General features: G+C 36.7%; 1 protein-coding gene across 6 annotated transcripts in view; it reads right to left on the reverse strand.

The window, feature by feature from the left end:
- The window catches only part of AK8 (adenylate kinase 8), a 174488-nt gene that overhangs the window by 47092 nt on the left and 109661 nt on the right, over window positions 1-17735 (reverse strand). For all 6 annotated transcript variants that reach the window (XM_072632805.1, XM_072632804.1, XM_072632802.1 and 3 more), the window contains one exon: window positions 10776-10917. In XM_072632805.1, coding sequence (XP_072488906.1) covers window positions 10776-10917 — 142 coding nt within the window. The remainder of the gene's footprint in view (window positions 1-10775; window positions 10918-17735) is intronic.

Genomic DNA, 17735 nt, shown 5'->3' on the forward strand with positions numbered 1-17735 from the left:
TTTTCACGCTTATTAATCATGGATACAAAGTTGTAATAGACCCATTTTTCTTTTCCAAATTATATATTTTTGTCTTTTAATATTTGGGTACAAGAGATAAAAGACCATACTTGGTTTTCTGAATTACTACATTAGAAGTAGCATATAAAAGACATCATTAATATACAATTCCAAATTTTTTTCTTAAAGGATTACATTGGGCCAAATTATTTCATAATAATGGTATTTTAAAATTCATATTCAACATGGACAACCAACATGCTAATAGAGCTAATATGACTTAAGACTTACTTGTTTGTTGATTAGAAGGTAATATGCAGAAAGACTCAGGGCAAAAAAATATCTTCAAAAGACCAGACAATCCAGCCCCAGCCTCAAATTAGCATTCCATCCATATAATCCAAGATATAGGTATTTATCTCATCCAAACTATCCTTTGATAGCTTATTCCAGCAGGAAGTAAGATCTTTTTGATATTTAACCACAATCTGTCTTATATTAGCTTCAATTCAATCTGACATTTACTAAATTCCTACTTGGACAAGATACTATACTAAGTGCTGTGATTACCATAATGAAAAAAAGAACAATTTGTCTCAGATTGGCCTGTAAAAAACCCTATCCTCAAAGAGTTTACAATCTAGTAAATATGCATTCTTGTACCTGTAGCCTTGCTGAGCAGAAACTCCAAGCTAGAAGGAAATTCTCTGAGATCAAGACACATGAAAAAAGAAAAGAAATTCTATAAATTTTTCAGGGCTTCAGAGAGGAGCCAATAGTCAGTCAATCAATCAACAAGTAATTTTGAACCACCAAGTATGGCCCAGGAATTATGCTAGGTACTGGAGATGCAAAGAAAATGAAACGGTCCTTGCCTTTGGTAAGGTTATCTAGAAAAATAACATGTACACATATAAGCAAATACAAAATAAATCCAACGTAATTGAGGGTGCGAAGGGGAAAGACACATTGGTAGAAACATCAGAGTCACGTAGGAGGGAGCGATTGGGCTGAGCTTTAAAGGAAATCAGAGATTCTAAGAGACAGACGTGAGGAGGTGGAGCATTCCAAAGATGGAGAAGAGCTTATTCAAAGGCAGGAAGACCCAAGACAGAATGTCCTGCAGCAGGAACAGCTAGAAGGCCAATATGACCCAACTATAGAGAGCGTGAGCCAGCACTCAAGGAAAGGAGCAGATGGGAAGAGGAAAAGAAGTCTTCTTTATGTCACCACTAGAACAATTAATGTTTATGTATTGCTTTGAGACTTATGAATCACCTTCCTCATAATAACCTTTTAGGAGAGGTCATAGAAGTATCATTATTGCTCCCTTTAAAAAAAAAAAAAGAAACAGATTTAGGGAGGATAATATCTGGCCAAGAAAAGATAGTGAAGAAACAGAAGGTGAACATTTCAAAATTATGGGTAGTGTTGAGTTAAAAGGCTTTTGTTGTTGTCATCAATTTTTTCAGTCATTTTTCAGTTGTGTCTGATCTTTCATGGCCCTGTTTGGGGTTTTCTTGGCAGAGATACTGGAATTGTTGGTCATTTCCTTCTCCAGTCCATTTCACACATCAGGAAACTGGGGTAAACAAGGTTGAGTTACTTGCCTAGGTTCACATGCTGGTAAGTGTCTGAGGCCAGATTTGAACTCATGAACTCATGAGTCTTCCTGACTGAAGGCCTGGCACTCTATTCACTACACCACCTAGCTGTTCTAAAAGGCTATAAATACCATTAAAATAACTTAAGCCACTGTAGAATCAAGATGAATTTCCCATGTGCCAGATGACAATAGTAGAACATTCTTGTAATAATAGTACAGATACAGAGGTATCCTATTCCGATAATTTTGAAATTGTTTGAATCTCCTTTAATTGCAATACTTTTATCTTGTCCTGGAGGCCTTGAGCTTTTGTTAGTTTAATGTTATATGATTTAACATCACAAATTAATCTTTGACCTGTTTTCTGTTTCTGTTAAATACTCTGTCCTTGAGTTGCTATTATAAATACAAGATGTGCATTTATAGATAACTGCCTAAAATTCTTTAGAAGTCCTGGGAAAGGTATATAAATCTTCATGCTTCTTTGTTGGTTAGCATTCATGGCTGGTAAGGGGGAGGAGGTCCATGTTGGTCAATAACAATAATAATAGCTAACACTTTTATAGAACTTACTGTGTTACTATGTGTCAGGCACTGTGCTAGTCACTTGTTACAATTATTATCTATTTGATTCTTACACCTACTCTGGGAAGTCAGTGCTATTATTATCCTATTTTACAGGTGAGGAAACTGAGGCAAATAGAGGTTAAGTGACTTGCCCAGGGTCACACAGCTAGACAGTGTCTGATGTATCTGAACTCAGGTCATCCTGACTCCAGCCTCTGCGCTCCAGCCACTGAGTCACCTATCTGCCTCCTAACAATAATCTTTCCAACAATTATTTGATAAATTAGTATGTGTTTCTAATAAGTCTGATTTCCTAAGACACAGTGTAATTCAGTTTACTTGTTTCAGTAAACAGTAACAATCATGTGTTTTGGAATCAATTTCGAGGAATCAGTGGCCATCTCTCTCTCTCTCTCTCTCCTCTCTCTCCCTCTCCTCTCTCTCTCTCTCTCTCTCTCTCTCTCTCTCTCTCTCTCTCTCTCTCTCTCTCTCTCTCTCTCTGTCTCTCTGTCTCTCTGTCTCTCTGTCTCTCTCTGTCTCTGTATCTCTCTCTCTCTCTCTCTCTCTCTCTCTCTCTCTCTCTCTCTCTCTCTCTCTCTCTCTCTCTCTCTCTCTCTCATAAACAGCTCCACAAAGGACTGGCTGAGCTGATCTACCTCTGTCTCCAAAACATGCACTTCATTCTCCAACTTCTATAGTATTGTTCACTCAGTTCCCTATGCCTATATCTCACCATTCATTTGTTGGATTCCTATTTATCTTTTAAAGACTAACTCAAATATCATTCTGGCTGGTAATGACTTTCCCCCTTGGACTTCATATATTGATTTGTTTTGCATTTCACCTATAATATAATGTCTGTCTTACATTACGCTCACTTATTTTTAAAAAAATGTTATTCCCCTACTAAATTGTAAGTTCTATGACAGCAGAATTATATCTATATTTTTTCTGTAACGTAGCACAGTGGTCTGTTCATAGGAAATGCTTAAGAAATGGTTGATGAATGAATGGAGGAGTGAATTTCACAGCCACACTAAATTTGGATTCAAAGGATCTGACCTTGAATCTTCCTAATCTATAAAAAAGGGAACTGGCATGAAATTCACCAATCCCTAAAAATTAGGTAAATGGAATCAAAACAATTTCAGTGCATCATCTTATACCTATTACATAGGTTAAAAGAAAAACAGCAAAGGATAATAAAAATTAAGTGTCAGTGGGACTGCAGAGAAGCATATCCTGTAATACGTAAGTGAACATCAGTCCCATATCACCAAATGGATACTGGACCTTTCAAAATGGATGGCCTGTGGACATCTCAGTCCCAACATGCCCAAATCAGAAGCTATTTCTTTTCCCCCAAACTCACCCTCTCCTCTCTTCTTCTGAATTCTCCTTTTTCATCAAGGGTGCTGACATACATCCATTCATACTTTGGCATCATCCTCAACTCCTCATTCCTCCTTTGCTTCAAATATCCAATCAATTGCCAAATTTTGCTGTTTCTACCCCCCAAATCTCTCCCATCTATTTCCTTTTTTCTGCTTGCACAGCCATGATCCTGGCCCTCCTCATCTCCCAGTAGCTTCCTAATGGGCATCCCTGCCTCAAGTCTCTCCCCACTCTAATCTATCCTCCACACAGCTGCCAAAGTGGTATTCCTAAAGCATGGGCCTAACCATCACATTACCCTACTCAATAACCTCCAGTTTTACTATCATCATATGGCATTGTATTCTATACATGATTATTATAACTAATATATATATGATTTGATATATATTATATAATTACATGAATATTTATACAATGTTATTCATAATATCTTATCAAATATAAACCTGCTCTGTTGAGCATCAAAAGCCCTGTACAAAATTACTCTAATCTACTTTTCTAGCCTTGTTATTTCTTCCCCCTTCCTCCAGTCCAATCACATTGGCTTTCTTATGATTCCTTCCATACCACCCTCCAATGCCCGTCTTCATGCCTGGGCTTCCCTCTATCCCAGCAATGTTCTCCCTCTTCACCTCTGCCTCTGATTAGCAGCTTCCATCAGTGCTCAACTCAAACACCACCTTCCATAGGAACCCCTTTTGTGAACTCTGGCTACTGGAGCTTCCTCCCCTCCCAATTACCTTGCATTCCTTTTGCATACAATAACGAGAGCATACATATTGTTATCCCCAGATAAGCTCCTGGAGAATAGGGACTGTTTCATTTTCATCTCTGTATTCTCAGCACCTAGTACAGTGCCTGGAATACAGTAAGCACTTAATAAATGCCTGTTGGTTGATTGGCTGGTAGATTGTTAGTGAAACTTCAGGCTGGTGCAAACACTTTGGAAAGGAATAAGATTGCCAATAGGAGTCAGAAAACTAAGTTCTTAACTCAGTGATTCCATTGCTAGGATTTTATTCTATAATATTATAATAAGGGAAAAGGAACCTATCTATACAAAAATATTCATAGCTGTTATATTTCTAATGGCAAAAAAATGGAAAGTATATAACCAACAATTGGAGAATGGCTGAATGAATTATGGCATATGAGTTTAACAGAATATTATGGGACCATAAAAAAAGATCAATATATAAAGTGCAAGGAAATATGGAAAGACCTATATGAGGTGGTGCAAAGTGATCTCAACAGAATGAGAACTGGATTCACACTGACTGCAATTCTACTTTTTTTTTTTTAAGGAAAGGAAGAGAAGAAAACCTGAAATAGTAGATTTCCTTGGAAAGGGACACAGAACAAAAACATTTTTAAAACTGGTTTGTAGTTGAGTAATTTATTTAGTTCTATCCTGTTAAATGCTAATTGTTTTATGTAAGATCATTCTTCTTTTGGTTTATTATATTATTTGCCTTTTTGTAATGGTTTTTGGTTTTTTTGTTTTTAAATAGGGAGTGGGGTAGACTACATGTACTTTATGGCCCCTCCTAGCTCTACACCTTATTATCCTATGATCCTGAGTGTTGTTTGTCCAATATTTCAGAAACCATTCACTGTGGCTTATCCAAGGTTCTAAATGAAAGTTCATTTAAGAAATGTATTCCTAGATAACTAAAGGGCCTTCAGACTTGCTTATCTGTCAAGAGGCACAGAACCAGGGTATGGCCCACTTCGTGTTAGATTCCCCACTCCATGGATCCATAGGTTGGGGCAACAATACTCAGGATGTTTTAGATGGTTGGAATTTGCCAGTGTTTGACTTGCTGTCAACACCATCTCTCCCTTGGAGGCAGCCCTTCTGTGTAGACACCAGTTCTGCTCTCCAGCAGGCTGTTTGTGATAACTGTCTTTTTGTTTAGCGAGGACTGAAATAACCCTGGCACAGTCTAGGAGGCAAACCTAATGACAAGAGATCTGTCACAGTTTTCCCAGTGACAACAAAGATAAAGTTTCCCAGCAAATGTGGGTATGGAGATGCATGCCTATCTCACTTGGGATGTCCTTTTAGGGCACAACCAACTCTGTCTTAACCTCTTCCACAGGGCAATTTCCATTTTGCACCAGGGTGCTTGGAACGCAAATTAGCTAGTCCAAGTGATCATCCTTGAGGGCTTTATTTAGACCCACAAAAAAAAAGAAAGTGGGGGGGGGGGGAAGAGCCATTTTAAGGAAAATAACAATTATAAAATGCCTGGTAGCACTCTGCTGTATTTGGCTGTCATAAACTCATCTAGCATTTTACATATATCTTGTACTGCATGACTCCTTTCTATTTTTCACCCAGGTACTTTGCAGCCATGCCTGCTGAACTAAAACAAACAGGATTCTGTACCTGCTGTCGATGAAAGTCTCCATTAAACCTTGACATACGTAAACCAGAGCCAATTTAACCACCCAATTCTTGCAACCTCCTGACATGAGAGGTTTTAATGGTCCTTATTTTTTTAATGTTCCCACCCTGTGCCACCATCACTCAGAGACCATCAGAGAGATTTGGCTTCTCATTCACCTTAAAGGCTTCCATAATTCAATATAATTAAGACCACATCCAGAGACCCAGCAACTTCAGCAAGAAGGAAGATTTTCAAAACAAGTTTGCCTCCTCACACCACAGATGCGAAGGAGGCAAGATGACATTTTTGTCTGGTCCATGGAAAACTTACTGATATCAATCTGAATACTTTCTCTTTCTATGGTAAATATTTATTCTAAAGGAAAGTACCATGCTTCAAATCTGCAGCATGAAATGAATTATTTTCCTGTTAGGCAGAGGGCAGAATTTTGGATGAAGCAGTGGATTTTTTTATATCATTATTATTATGTTTTAACAAACTTTATAGCTCATAGTGTTCGTTCTCAAATAACTTCTCCCCCCTTCTTTTCTGTCATCAATTACTTGGTTTCTTCCCTTCACTGTATGATGTTGGAATCAAGAGATTGATACTGCTCAATGGTATATAATTTAGTATTATGTGCATTGGGTTTATGCAGTGGGAGTCAGACAAAACATAGCATTTGAACACTATCCATTTATTAGCTCTAAGAAAGAGATTTATACTGTGACAAGTAGACAATAACTCTGTTTTCTGATAAGCCAAAGAGGTCTGCTTTGGAATCCAATACACAGAGTAGCTTACCCTTCCACCAATAACTCTGTTTACTAGTGTGAGTATATTTTAATAATAAACTTGATATATATGTAAATTTATTTTAATCTAATTTCATCAGCCGAACTCTCCTAAAAATGAGCCTTTGCAGATTGTTTTCATATCTGAGTTATAGATTTCTGTATCCTATTCCCAGATTGATTTCTAGGCTATAATTCTGTCAAGATTTCCTCCTGGTGTCAAAAACAGCAACACCACAGCTAGAGTGTTTTATAATTGGCATCACACCTCAACCAGAATTATAGCTCTAATGTGCTTTCCCAGGGTGGGTGGTTTGATTTTCCAATCTCTCTTCTTCTCAGCCTATAACTGGACTTCAAGGTTTTATGGCAAAAAATTGTCTGCAGGATTAATCAGGAAATATTTAATTTAAAGCATATGTTTAGGTGGGGCAGAGAGAGGAGAGAAGGAGGGAGAAAAGAAAAGGATGAGAAAACAACCTCTGAGCAATGGGAGGGAAACGTAGAAGAAAAACATACGAATTAATCAAGCTTATAAGTAAATATTTTAAAATGTATCTGCCTTCCTTCTGCTCTGAGGTCAAATAAATTAAATTATTATTCCTTACTAATTCTCCCGGCACCAATCCTTACTACCTGGGCGAGTGGGCTCTTTGCAAGCCTAAATTAAAACAAAGTCATATTTGTGAAGTGTTTTCTTGTTCATTTAAAAATAAGTACTCTATCTACCCCAAATCACAGATCTGATTCTTTGACGCTAGCAGAGTATATGGAACTCAGTAAATATTTTGACCTGGGGTTTAGAAACTTGGTAATAGACATATCATATCTCTTCTAGTTCACATTGATTCATTTTCTTCCTCTATGGGTATGATTAAAAAGGGTCAAAGTGCCTTTCATCCCCAAACATTTCATGTACTTAAAATGAGGTACAGTCTGGCCATAACGAGATTACTTGTCGAGCATAGAAGCAGAACAAAAAAGCTGTTGGGGCCTCATTGAAATCATAGCCCCAGAATTTCACAATTCATGTTAAAGGTTAATAACAGGATCAATTTTAATAGTGAAAAAAAGCCCAGAAAGCAATATTGCTTGGGAATTCTTATGAAACCAGAGAGTGCTGAGGACTAAGTTGGGGAGAGTCAGCAAAGTTTAAATTATAAGGAGTTAAGAACAATAGGATATTTGACATGAATTACTGTAATCTATAACAAAGTGCTTCAGAATGAGAATGGGGATGTTGTTATCGGGAAGAGAGCAGGAACAGCAAAAACGCAGCACTATGGGAGATACAAGAAAGTATGACATATTGGACCAGCTCTCAAGAACCTTACTGTTTAGTTGATGAGACACGGCATGCACAGAAAGTTAAATAACAATATAAGAAATGGCAAGAGGCAGAGTAAGTTGAAACCTACTTCAACAATTGCCCTGATTGTTGCTTTGAAGATCAAATGAGTTGCTGCATGTAAAAATACTTGGGAAAATGTTTTTTAAAAACACTTATATTGAATTGTAATAGCACATTGTAATATTAATAGTAATGATACCTTGGTGTTCTATTCTGGGCTCTCCACTCCTGAGCACAGAATCTTGGAAAAGTCAGTCAACCTTAGGCAGAATTTTCCCATTTTAGAAACGAGAATATTGCTTGAATACACTATACTTGAGAATTACTTTAAGAACTATGAGGTAGACATGGACTACAGAGTTCTAATGAGACAGCAGCTGCAATTTAGTCTTGGCTACTACAACACCAGGATAAGGTAAGTTTTTCAAGAATGAGAAAAGAATATATTATACTGATATTGGAAGATAAAAGAAAAATAGCTAGCAGCTATCTAAAACGACATTTATTCCATATTCCTTCAGTCTCCATCATGATCTTTCTGTGATAATGCTTCCTGTTCAGTAATATAATCCTAGAAGACAAGGATCTAACTTATTTAATTTATTTAGTACCACAACCAAAGGAATGCTTAGTAAACATTTTTTAATAAAAAAAAGGAATTCAGTGGGTGGCAGCTGTTATTAGGGAAAAAATGTAAAGTGCTGTTGCATGAAATAAAGTTCCTAACATTATCCACCTATGTAAGCTCAGGCAAGTCATTTCATTGTTCCCATTTAAGAAAGAAGGGGTTTGACTTCAGGGCTCCTTCCAGTCCTAACAATCCATAATTCTATGACTCTCCATGCCCAGAGTGAGAGAGTGGTGGGCTAATAATCAAGAAGGTTGACATGATTAATTTAGAGTTTAGAAATTAAGGGAAAGGATAGGCTGGTCCATTTTTGTAAGCCAGTAACTTTAAGAATTTACCTGCAAGACTGATATAACAAATGCATTCCCTAATTTGTTCATTGACTGAATAAACTTAGAAGGCATATGGTCGAAGCTATATGATTAAGCACAAAAGAAGAGTGAGAGCCAAACAGAAGAAGGTGAAAGAAAAACTAATTAAAGCTACCCATCATCATTATCATCATTGCTGCTGTTGCTTTTTTTTTCTCCTCTCGTTCCATGGAGTTCATATACAAACGGTCCCAGGACAAGCTGATATCCTGCTACTATTCTTTTATATTAGATGTTCTGCAGATCACTGCAGAGATGGATAAAAGTTTGCTTTTGGTACTTGAATAAAATTATTAAAATATATGCTCATCTCTGCAGGCTCACTGAAAGCATTCCAGACAGACAAGAGCAGTGATATTCACTCATCCTCTTCCCGCAGGATTTGGATCCCTTCTGAAAGGTCACTGATAATAATATAATTCATATAGCACTTTTAAGTTTTTTGGAAGTGCTTTATAAGTATTACTTAATGTTTTGAAGGTTTTAAAATCTTATTCTCAAGTTTTTTTTAGAGCCTTATTATATGTAGGTGATTATGAGCAACAGTTCTTTCTGTGATAATGGTCCAGTTCTAGTATACTTTATTGGTTGAATTCTCCTGAATATTGTTATTATCATCCTCATTATTGTTATAACATTGTCCTAATACTTACCTTATCATAGGATGGAAGTGACCTTGGTATTTCCCAGGCCATGCCAGTAGAGCACAAGCTATAGCAGGTTGGCATCTTACCAAGATAGGAAGGCTTTGAGTATGGGCCTATCTAGATATTGTATCATTCAAGGACTAATCTAACTAAGCTGGCCAGGAGATGAGGAATTTTTGACCACAGAAACTCACTAAATTGCCAACTAAATTATGGGGGTGGGGTGGGCATTTTGCAAACTGTGCTAATGGAAGACTCATAAAAATCACTTAATCTCTCCGAGCTTCAGTTTCCTTGTATGTAAAATGCAGGGACTAGATCAGATAGTCTTTAAGATCTTTTCCAGTTCTACAGTTCTGTAGTGTTTTACAGTTTTCCAAAGAATTTGCACATATTTTATTGAATCTTCATAATAATTCTATAAAATAGGCAGAGGTTATTGTATCTATTTTATAGATGAGTAAACTAAGGCTCAGAAAGATTCAGGGATTCACCTAAGGTCACACATGTAGTAAGTGAAAGCTCAGAAAGATTCAGGGATTCACCTAAGGTCACACATGTAGTAAGTGAAAGAATTAGGTTTCACATCCAGGTCTTCTGAAGTCTTAAGTCCAGTACTCTGTACTACAGGAAGAAGTAATAGCTAAGAGATCAGTGTCTTTCCAGAGAAGGAGCAGAACTCAATACACAAAAAAGTATTGAAAACTTATCAATATGAAGTAGATGAAAATGTTGTAAGACAGTTCTCCAGTGGGTATGGGAAAGTATAATTAGCTCTAGTTTTAGAGCCAGAGGACATGGGTTCAAATACTGGATCCATTATTCACAACCTGTCTGTTTTTGAGCTGTTCATTTCCTCCGGACTTCAGCTTCTGTATATGTAAAATGACAAGGTTTTAACTTGATCATTTATAAGGTCTCTTCTAGATCAAAGTGCTATGATCCAAACTTCAGGGAGTCTACTAATGGAGACACTCACTTACCAAGTTTTAAAAATTTTTGCTACAGACAATGGTGTACCTGTTGGGCATGAATCCTGCAGTATCCAAGAGAGTTGCCTGGTCTATGTCTTGAGGGAAACCGTGAAGAACCCATCCGTAGCAAATACAATCCTGTTTACTGAGACGGTTTATCAGGACTCTTATGGTGATCTGGTCAGGAACTAGAAAGGAAAAAAATGGAATTTTGCTTTGGACAAAGTAAAAAGTAGAATTTATGAAGTCTCAATGGAAGACTTATGTGAATTGATGCAAAATGAAATAAGTGGAACTAGGAAAGCAATATACATAGTGACTACAACAGTTTAAATGGAAAAAAACCAATCACAACAAAATAATACAAATTAAATGCTGTGATATTATAATGACCATGTCTAATCAGTTTCACATTCTCCTAAGTGAATAGCACAGGGCTTTATAAATAGCAGTCTCCTATGAAAGGGTGGCTGGTTTTTATATGAATATACCTTGTCTATTCAATTAAACTGTATGCTCTGTGAGGGTAGAGTCTATATTTTATACTGCTTTGTTTTTCCCTCAGGATACTTCAAGTTTAGATTCATATTTAGATCAATTGATCGATTCATGGCATTTTTAACTATCGATTTTGCTTTGTAATAGTTTCCAAGTTCTTTCTATTGCATTTGGTTTGTTTATACACCCTCTTCAAGGTAGGAATATATATCTTCCATTTTAAAAAGACTTACAATCATTTCCAGTATGTAGATCTACACCCCAGGGAAATTAAAAAAAAAGAAAAGTGACATATATATATATATACATATACATATATATATATACATATACATATATATACATATACATATATATACATATATATATATATATACACACAAAATATTTATAGCAGCTCTTTTTGTGTTGGCAAAGGATTCGAAACTGAAGGGATGCCCATCAATTGGGGAATGGCTGAATAAGTTATTGTATATAAATATGATAGAATACTAACTACTGTGCTGTTAAGAAATGATGAAGGAGATGGTTTCAGAAAGACCTGGGAAGATTTATATGAACTGATGGAAAGTGAAGTAAGCAAAATCAAGAGAACAATCTATACAGTAGCAACCATAGTGTAAAGGTAATCAGCTATGAAAGAATTAGCAACTGATCAACATCATGATCTGCCACAATTCCAAAGGACTGATGATGTAAAATGCAATTCACTTCCAGACAGAGAACTGATAAAGATTGAAGCATAATTTTCCCCTTAATTTTTCTTGCTTTTTTTGGAACATGAATACTATGAAAATGTTTTACATGACTTTATATGTATAATGGGTATCTTATTTCACGTTTTCTCAAAGAGTGGAAGAGGGGATGGGAAGATGGACAAAATTTGTAACTGAAAATAAAAAATAAAATTAGAAATAATAGTTTCCAGTAAGGTACCATGATACACTGTGCAGAATCATGTAAATGTTTACCATACTTTTAATTACAGAAAAATCAGGGAAATAGCAATAGCTTCCTCTCTAATTTAGGGACAAAGGTTACACTGTCTGATACAGGGTCACATGCTCAAAAGCCTGAAATATTATTTCACCATATTGTTGATTTATCTTCACTTATGTGAAATCAGTCTCATAGCCAGTACGTCTCAGGCAGGATTTGAAGCCAGGTCTCCTTAACTCAGAGGTTAGCTCTCTAACCACTACAACATGCTGCTTCTCAAGTTACAAGTGAAGAAAACTGAACCCGAGAGGTTAAGTAATGACAACAACTAAGATTTATATAATCCTTACAGGTTTATAAAGTGCTTTGCATAGATCACCTAATGCTCACAGCAAACCTATGGAGTAGGTATTATTATTATTCCCTGTTTTACTGATTAAGAAACTGTGTGTGTGTGTGTGTGTGTGTGTGTGAGAGAGAGAGAGAGAGAGAGAGAGAGAGAGAGAGAGAGAGAGAGAGAGAGAGAGAGAGAGAGAGAGAGAGAAAGAGAGAGAGAGGATGGAAAGAGAGGGACAGAGAGAGGGAGAGAGAGAGAGAGGACAGAGAGAGAGACGACTTATCAGGAGTCACACAGCTAATAAGTAGCAGAGATGGATGTGAAACCAAATCCTCCAACTCCAAGGCCAATGCTTTTTTTTCTTTATGCCCCACTATATTTTCACACTACTAATACGTTTCCAATAATTCTAAGCATTTATGGAAGCAGGATGATTTTAGCATCAAGAGACCGCAATTGTTTTCATAATCAGAAATGCAAGCATTTGAATGCTCAAAGGCTTATACCTAAAACCAGAATCTTGGCATACTGATGCACACAGCTAACCAGATGCAAACCCAGGTGAGGATATTGGAGAAGCAAGAAGGGTGAAGGTGGGTTGGGAAAATGAATCACGGAATATCAGAAACTATGAGTGTGAGCTTTATCCATCCTCCCATTGGAGGAGCTCTATGAAGCCATGCTATGAAGTCTTCCTGACACATTCAATGGTATTCAGAGAAGCACAAGGGAGTTCTGCAGTAAGCCCACAAATGAGATAGTGTGTTAGTAAGAGTTCGGTTTTTCAACTAGGTGAGGGATCGATCCCCTGAATTGGCATAAAATTATTTAACAAGTTGGTCCCAGTTTCAGGTGTGTTGGGTTGCATCGGTCAGTCACCGTAGTTTTTCTCTAAAGGGACACATCACACAGGATGACCGACCTCAGTCTATCGATGAGCTATGATCTCCTATAACTTGCTTTACTCCAGTCTTTAACTCACATTCTTTTCTGTTTCATATTTAGAACCAACTCTTTCTCAAGATTCAATGTTCAAGGATAACTGAAGACTACAGGAAATGTATATAGAAAATGAAATATTACACTGAAATCTCTTATTTACATTGACACAACTGACATTTTCCTGAAATTTATACCTTCTCCCCCAGACTCATTAAATATCCTATGTGGGTGATGTTCTGAGTTCCAGCAATTTGCACTGCATTCCTTGCAATTTGCACTCATTTTTCAGAGATGATTGGTAAATATTACCATTGTTTGCTGTGAAATTAGTTCTCAAGAGAAGATAGTTTCCTATATGGTTATTATAACTGACTGCTTCACACCTTCTTCAGAGATGCACAGCTTCCCTAATACAATCCTACAGATAAGAGAGACTCAAAAGTGCGTGCTTATCAAGGATTTACAACAATGCAAACAGAAAGAACAATAAAAACAAACCTGAATGTTTTGTAATGATAATGACCAAGCTTTGACCAGAGAAGGGCTGGGGAAGGGTGCCTCCCTCCCTTCCTTGTAGACTAGGGAACTATGGGTAGAAAATATTACTTATACTTTCAGACATGGTTGATGCTTGTTGAATTGTGGTTTCTTTTAAATTTCTGTTACAAAAAAAGGTTTGATGGATAGGGAAGAGGAGGAAAGGATATGTTTGGAAATGCATGTGATATAAAAAAAAGGTATCAGCCAAAAACTAAAATGCTACTACATACTTTGAGCTGGACCTGAATGCTGGCTATTATTTCAATAGGTAGAGCTGGGAAAAAGACATGACAAGCATAGGGAACACCAAAGAAAGGCACAGAAATGGGAAGGTTTGGGAAATATTTGTAGAACAATGAATAATTTATTTGCCAGAAACAGAATTAGCCTGAGATAAAGAAGGAATGGTATGTTGGAGCCAAATTATGGAGGTTCTTGAATATCAGGCTAATGAGCCTGTATTTTTTTTCAGGACAGAGGTAGCAGAAAGAGCCCTGTATTTGGATGGATGACTTGGATGTAAGTTCCAAATCTTCCATGTACTACCATGAGAGACTCCTCCCTTATCTGGGACTTAGTTTCCTCTACTATAAAATGAGGTAGAAGTGTCTAGCCCTAATTCAGTAATCAATGGGGAGCCACCAAAGTGGCATGGGAGTGATGAACCAGAGCTATGCACTAGAAAGATTAAGCTGTCAACTATATGTAGGATGACTCTGAGAAGGGTCTAGACTGGAGGTAGGGACGCCTCTTAGGAGACTGAACTATAAAAGCAACAAAAGGAATAGAAAAAACAGGATGTATGTAAGAAATACTGAGATAGCAAATTTGACATGACTCTTGCTGACTATACTGAGAGAAGGTCTCTGTTTTAAGAAGAAACATACTTCATTCATAGCACTGATTTAAATATGTTGTGGTTCAGTCATTTTTCAGTCATGTTCATCTCCTTCATGACCCTTTTTAGGGTTTTCTTGGCAAAGATAATGGAGTGGTTTTATCATTTCCTTCTCCAACTCATTTTACCGATGAGGAAATTGAGGCAAATGGAGTTAAATGACTTACTCAGGGTCATTCAGCTAGTGTTTGAGGCCAAATTTGAACTCAAGAAGATGTCTTCCTGATTTCCAGCCCAGTGCTCTATCCACTGAGTTACCAGCTGTTGATTTAAGTATAGTCATCATCATAATAGAGGTTTAAAGAACCCAAGCCTAGAAAGAACTGGGTCCACAACTAAATTCAGTTCAGTTCTACATACCAGGCAATGTATTGATACTTTGGATACAAAAGGAAAAACCAAAGTCCCAGCCCAGCACCCAAGGAGTTTACATAAAAGTTCTATAAAGAGTCTAAACCTAGTGCTAATCCACAAATATTGAATGATACTCACTAACAGTGTTTTATAACTTGACATCACCTTTCATTCACTTTAAAAACTCAGAACTCACAATGTTCCAAGAGGACTGTAAAAGGAAAGCAGCATGATATTTATCGTAGTTGAAAGAGGACCTGCCAATCAGGTCCGAGAGAGAGAGAGAAAGAAAGAGAGAGAGAGAGAGAGAGAGAGAGAGAGAGAGAGAGAGATTCTATTGAAATGCCTGTGGACACTGTTTCCCTCAGTAGAATACAAGTTTTATGAACACAAGAACTTTCATTATTATCTCTGGTGCTCAGTCAAGTTTTCAATACACAGATGGCACTTACCAAATGCTTATTAAAAACTGAATTTAGTTTTAACACCAGCTCTACAAGTAACTAAACTATATGAATCTTAGACCAGTCTTGTCTTTGTTTCTTTCTTCATATTTAAAATGAGATGTTGTCTTCAAGAATCCCTAACGTCCTAGCTGAGACATTTTTATGACTATTACAAAGAAGCAGGTAAGAATGGACTTTAAAGGTGATCTCAAATATAAGTGAAAATGCTTTCCCAAATACAATGGTGACAATTATCTTTCCTAGGGGGAGAACTATATTATATGTAATGTTTCTTCCTTCCTTCCTTCCTTCCTTCCTTCCTTCCTTCCTTCCTTCCTTCCTTCCTTCCTTTCCTTTCTTTCTTTCTTTCTTTCTTTCTTTCTTTCTTTCTTTCTTTCTTTCTTCCTTCCTTCCTTCCTTCCTTCCTTCCTTCCTTCCTTCCTTCCTTCCTTCCTTCCTTTCTTTCTTTCTTTCTCTGTCTTTCTTTCTTCTTTCTTTCTTTCTTTCTTTTCTTTCTTTCTTTTTCTTTCTTTCTTTCTTTCTTTCTTTCTTTCTTTCTTTCTTTCTTTCTTTCTTTCTTTCTTTCTTTCTTTCTTCTTAAACTCTCCTCATTTGTTGTCTTAGAATGGAATCACAGAACCACAGAATCTTAGAATCCATATATCTTAGCTGTCAGGGGGACCTGAGAATCATCAGGTTCAAACCTATCTGGAGCTACCATTCTCTCCACAGCTTTCAGCTCAAAATTCAAACTTTCCATCTCATACCCATCAGAGAGGTAAAAATAACATTAGAGGAAAATGACACATGTTGGAGGAGCTGTGGGAAAGCAGGCACATTGATGTGCTATGGGTGGCGCTATGAATTAGTCAAGCAATTCTGGAAAATAATTTGGAGCTCTGTTTTCAAAGGTTACCAAACTGTACTTGTCCGTTAACCCAACTATATAACTCCTAGTCCGGTACTCCAGAGATCAAAGAGGAAAAGGACCTACACATACAAAAAAAATTATAGCATTTCTTTTCATAACAATCAAAAGCTGGAAACCTAAAGAAGCACTTATCTGTGGGGAAAGCACAACACAAATTATGATACATGGATATAACAGAATAATAATGTGCCTTGAGAAATTACTAAATGGACAGTTCCAGATGAAACTAAGAACACTTCTACGAACTGAATCAGAGTGAAAGAAGCAGAATTAGGGGGGAAATTTTTATAATGAAAACAATAGAGAGAAAAATAACAATAGAAATTCTAATCAAAGCAAGGCTAAATCAATGCAAATCCAGAGGACTAAAGATGAAACAGGTCATCCACCTATTGCCATAAAGGTGATGAAATCAAAAATGTAGAATGAGACATACATTTGGACATGGCCAATGTGAAAATTGGTTTTGCTGTAGAATGCATATTCAAAATGAAAATGTCTTACTTTTCAGTTTTAAAAATTGTTCAGTGGTGGGTAGGCGGGGGCTTGGGAAAGGCATATGCAAAATGCTGGTTTTTAAAAACAATTGAATTTTTAAAAAAGAAATCAAACTTTGATAATTCAACTAATAGTACAGAATAAGACACACATTTTCACACATGAAGGGCACAACACAAATTTGTTTTGATTAACTATACTAATTTCTTACAAGGGAGACTTTTTATTTGAGATGAGGGGAGAGTAATGAAAAAGAAAAAAGCATCAATGAATCATCTAAAAATACACAGAAGAGAATAGAAGGAAGAAGGGGGTACAGACAAGCAGGGCAATAATTTTAAAGGACAAGTTGACATGTCATAAATTCATGATTTCAAATACAACCCTCTTTTTCTGGTCTTCTTTGCATACAAAAATGTTCCATATTGTTCTGTTGATAATCAAGAATTTAAAATGCCATAAGATAGCAGAATCAACAAAGACTTTAGAGACCATCTATTTCTATCCTTTCAACTTACAAGTGAGGAAACTGTCTTATTCAAGCTTACTCTGCAAATGACTAGCCAGGGAAGAGACAAACTGAAGTCTCCTGGGAGTTGGAATAATGCAACACTTGCTTGGGT

Source organism: Notamacropus eugenii, chromosome 1 (assembly GCF_028372415.1).
Source record: "Notamacropus eugenii isolate mMacEug1 chromosome 1, mMacEug1.pri_v2, whole genome shotgun sequence".
Lineage (NCBI taxonomy): Eukaryota > Metazoa > Chordata > Mammalia > Diprotodontia > Macropodidae > Notamacropus > Notamacropus eugenii.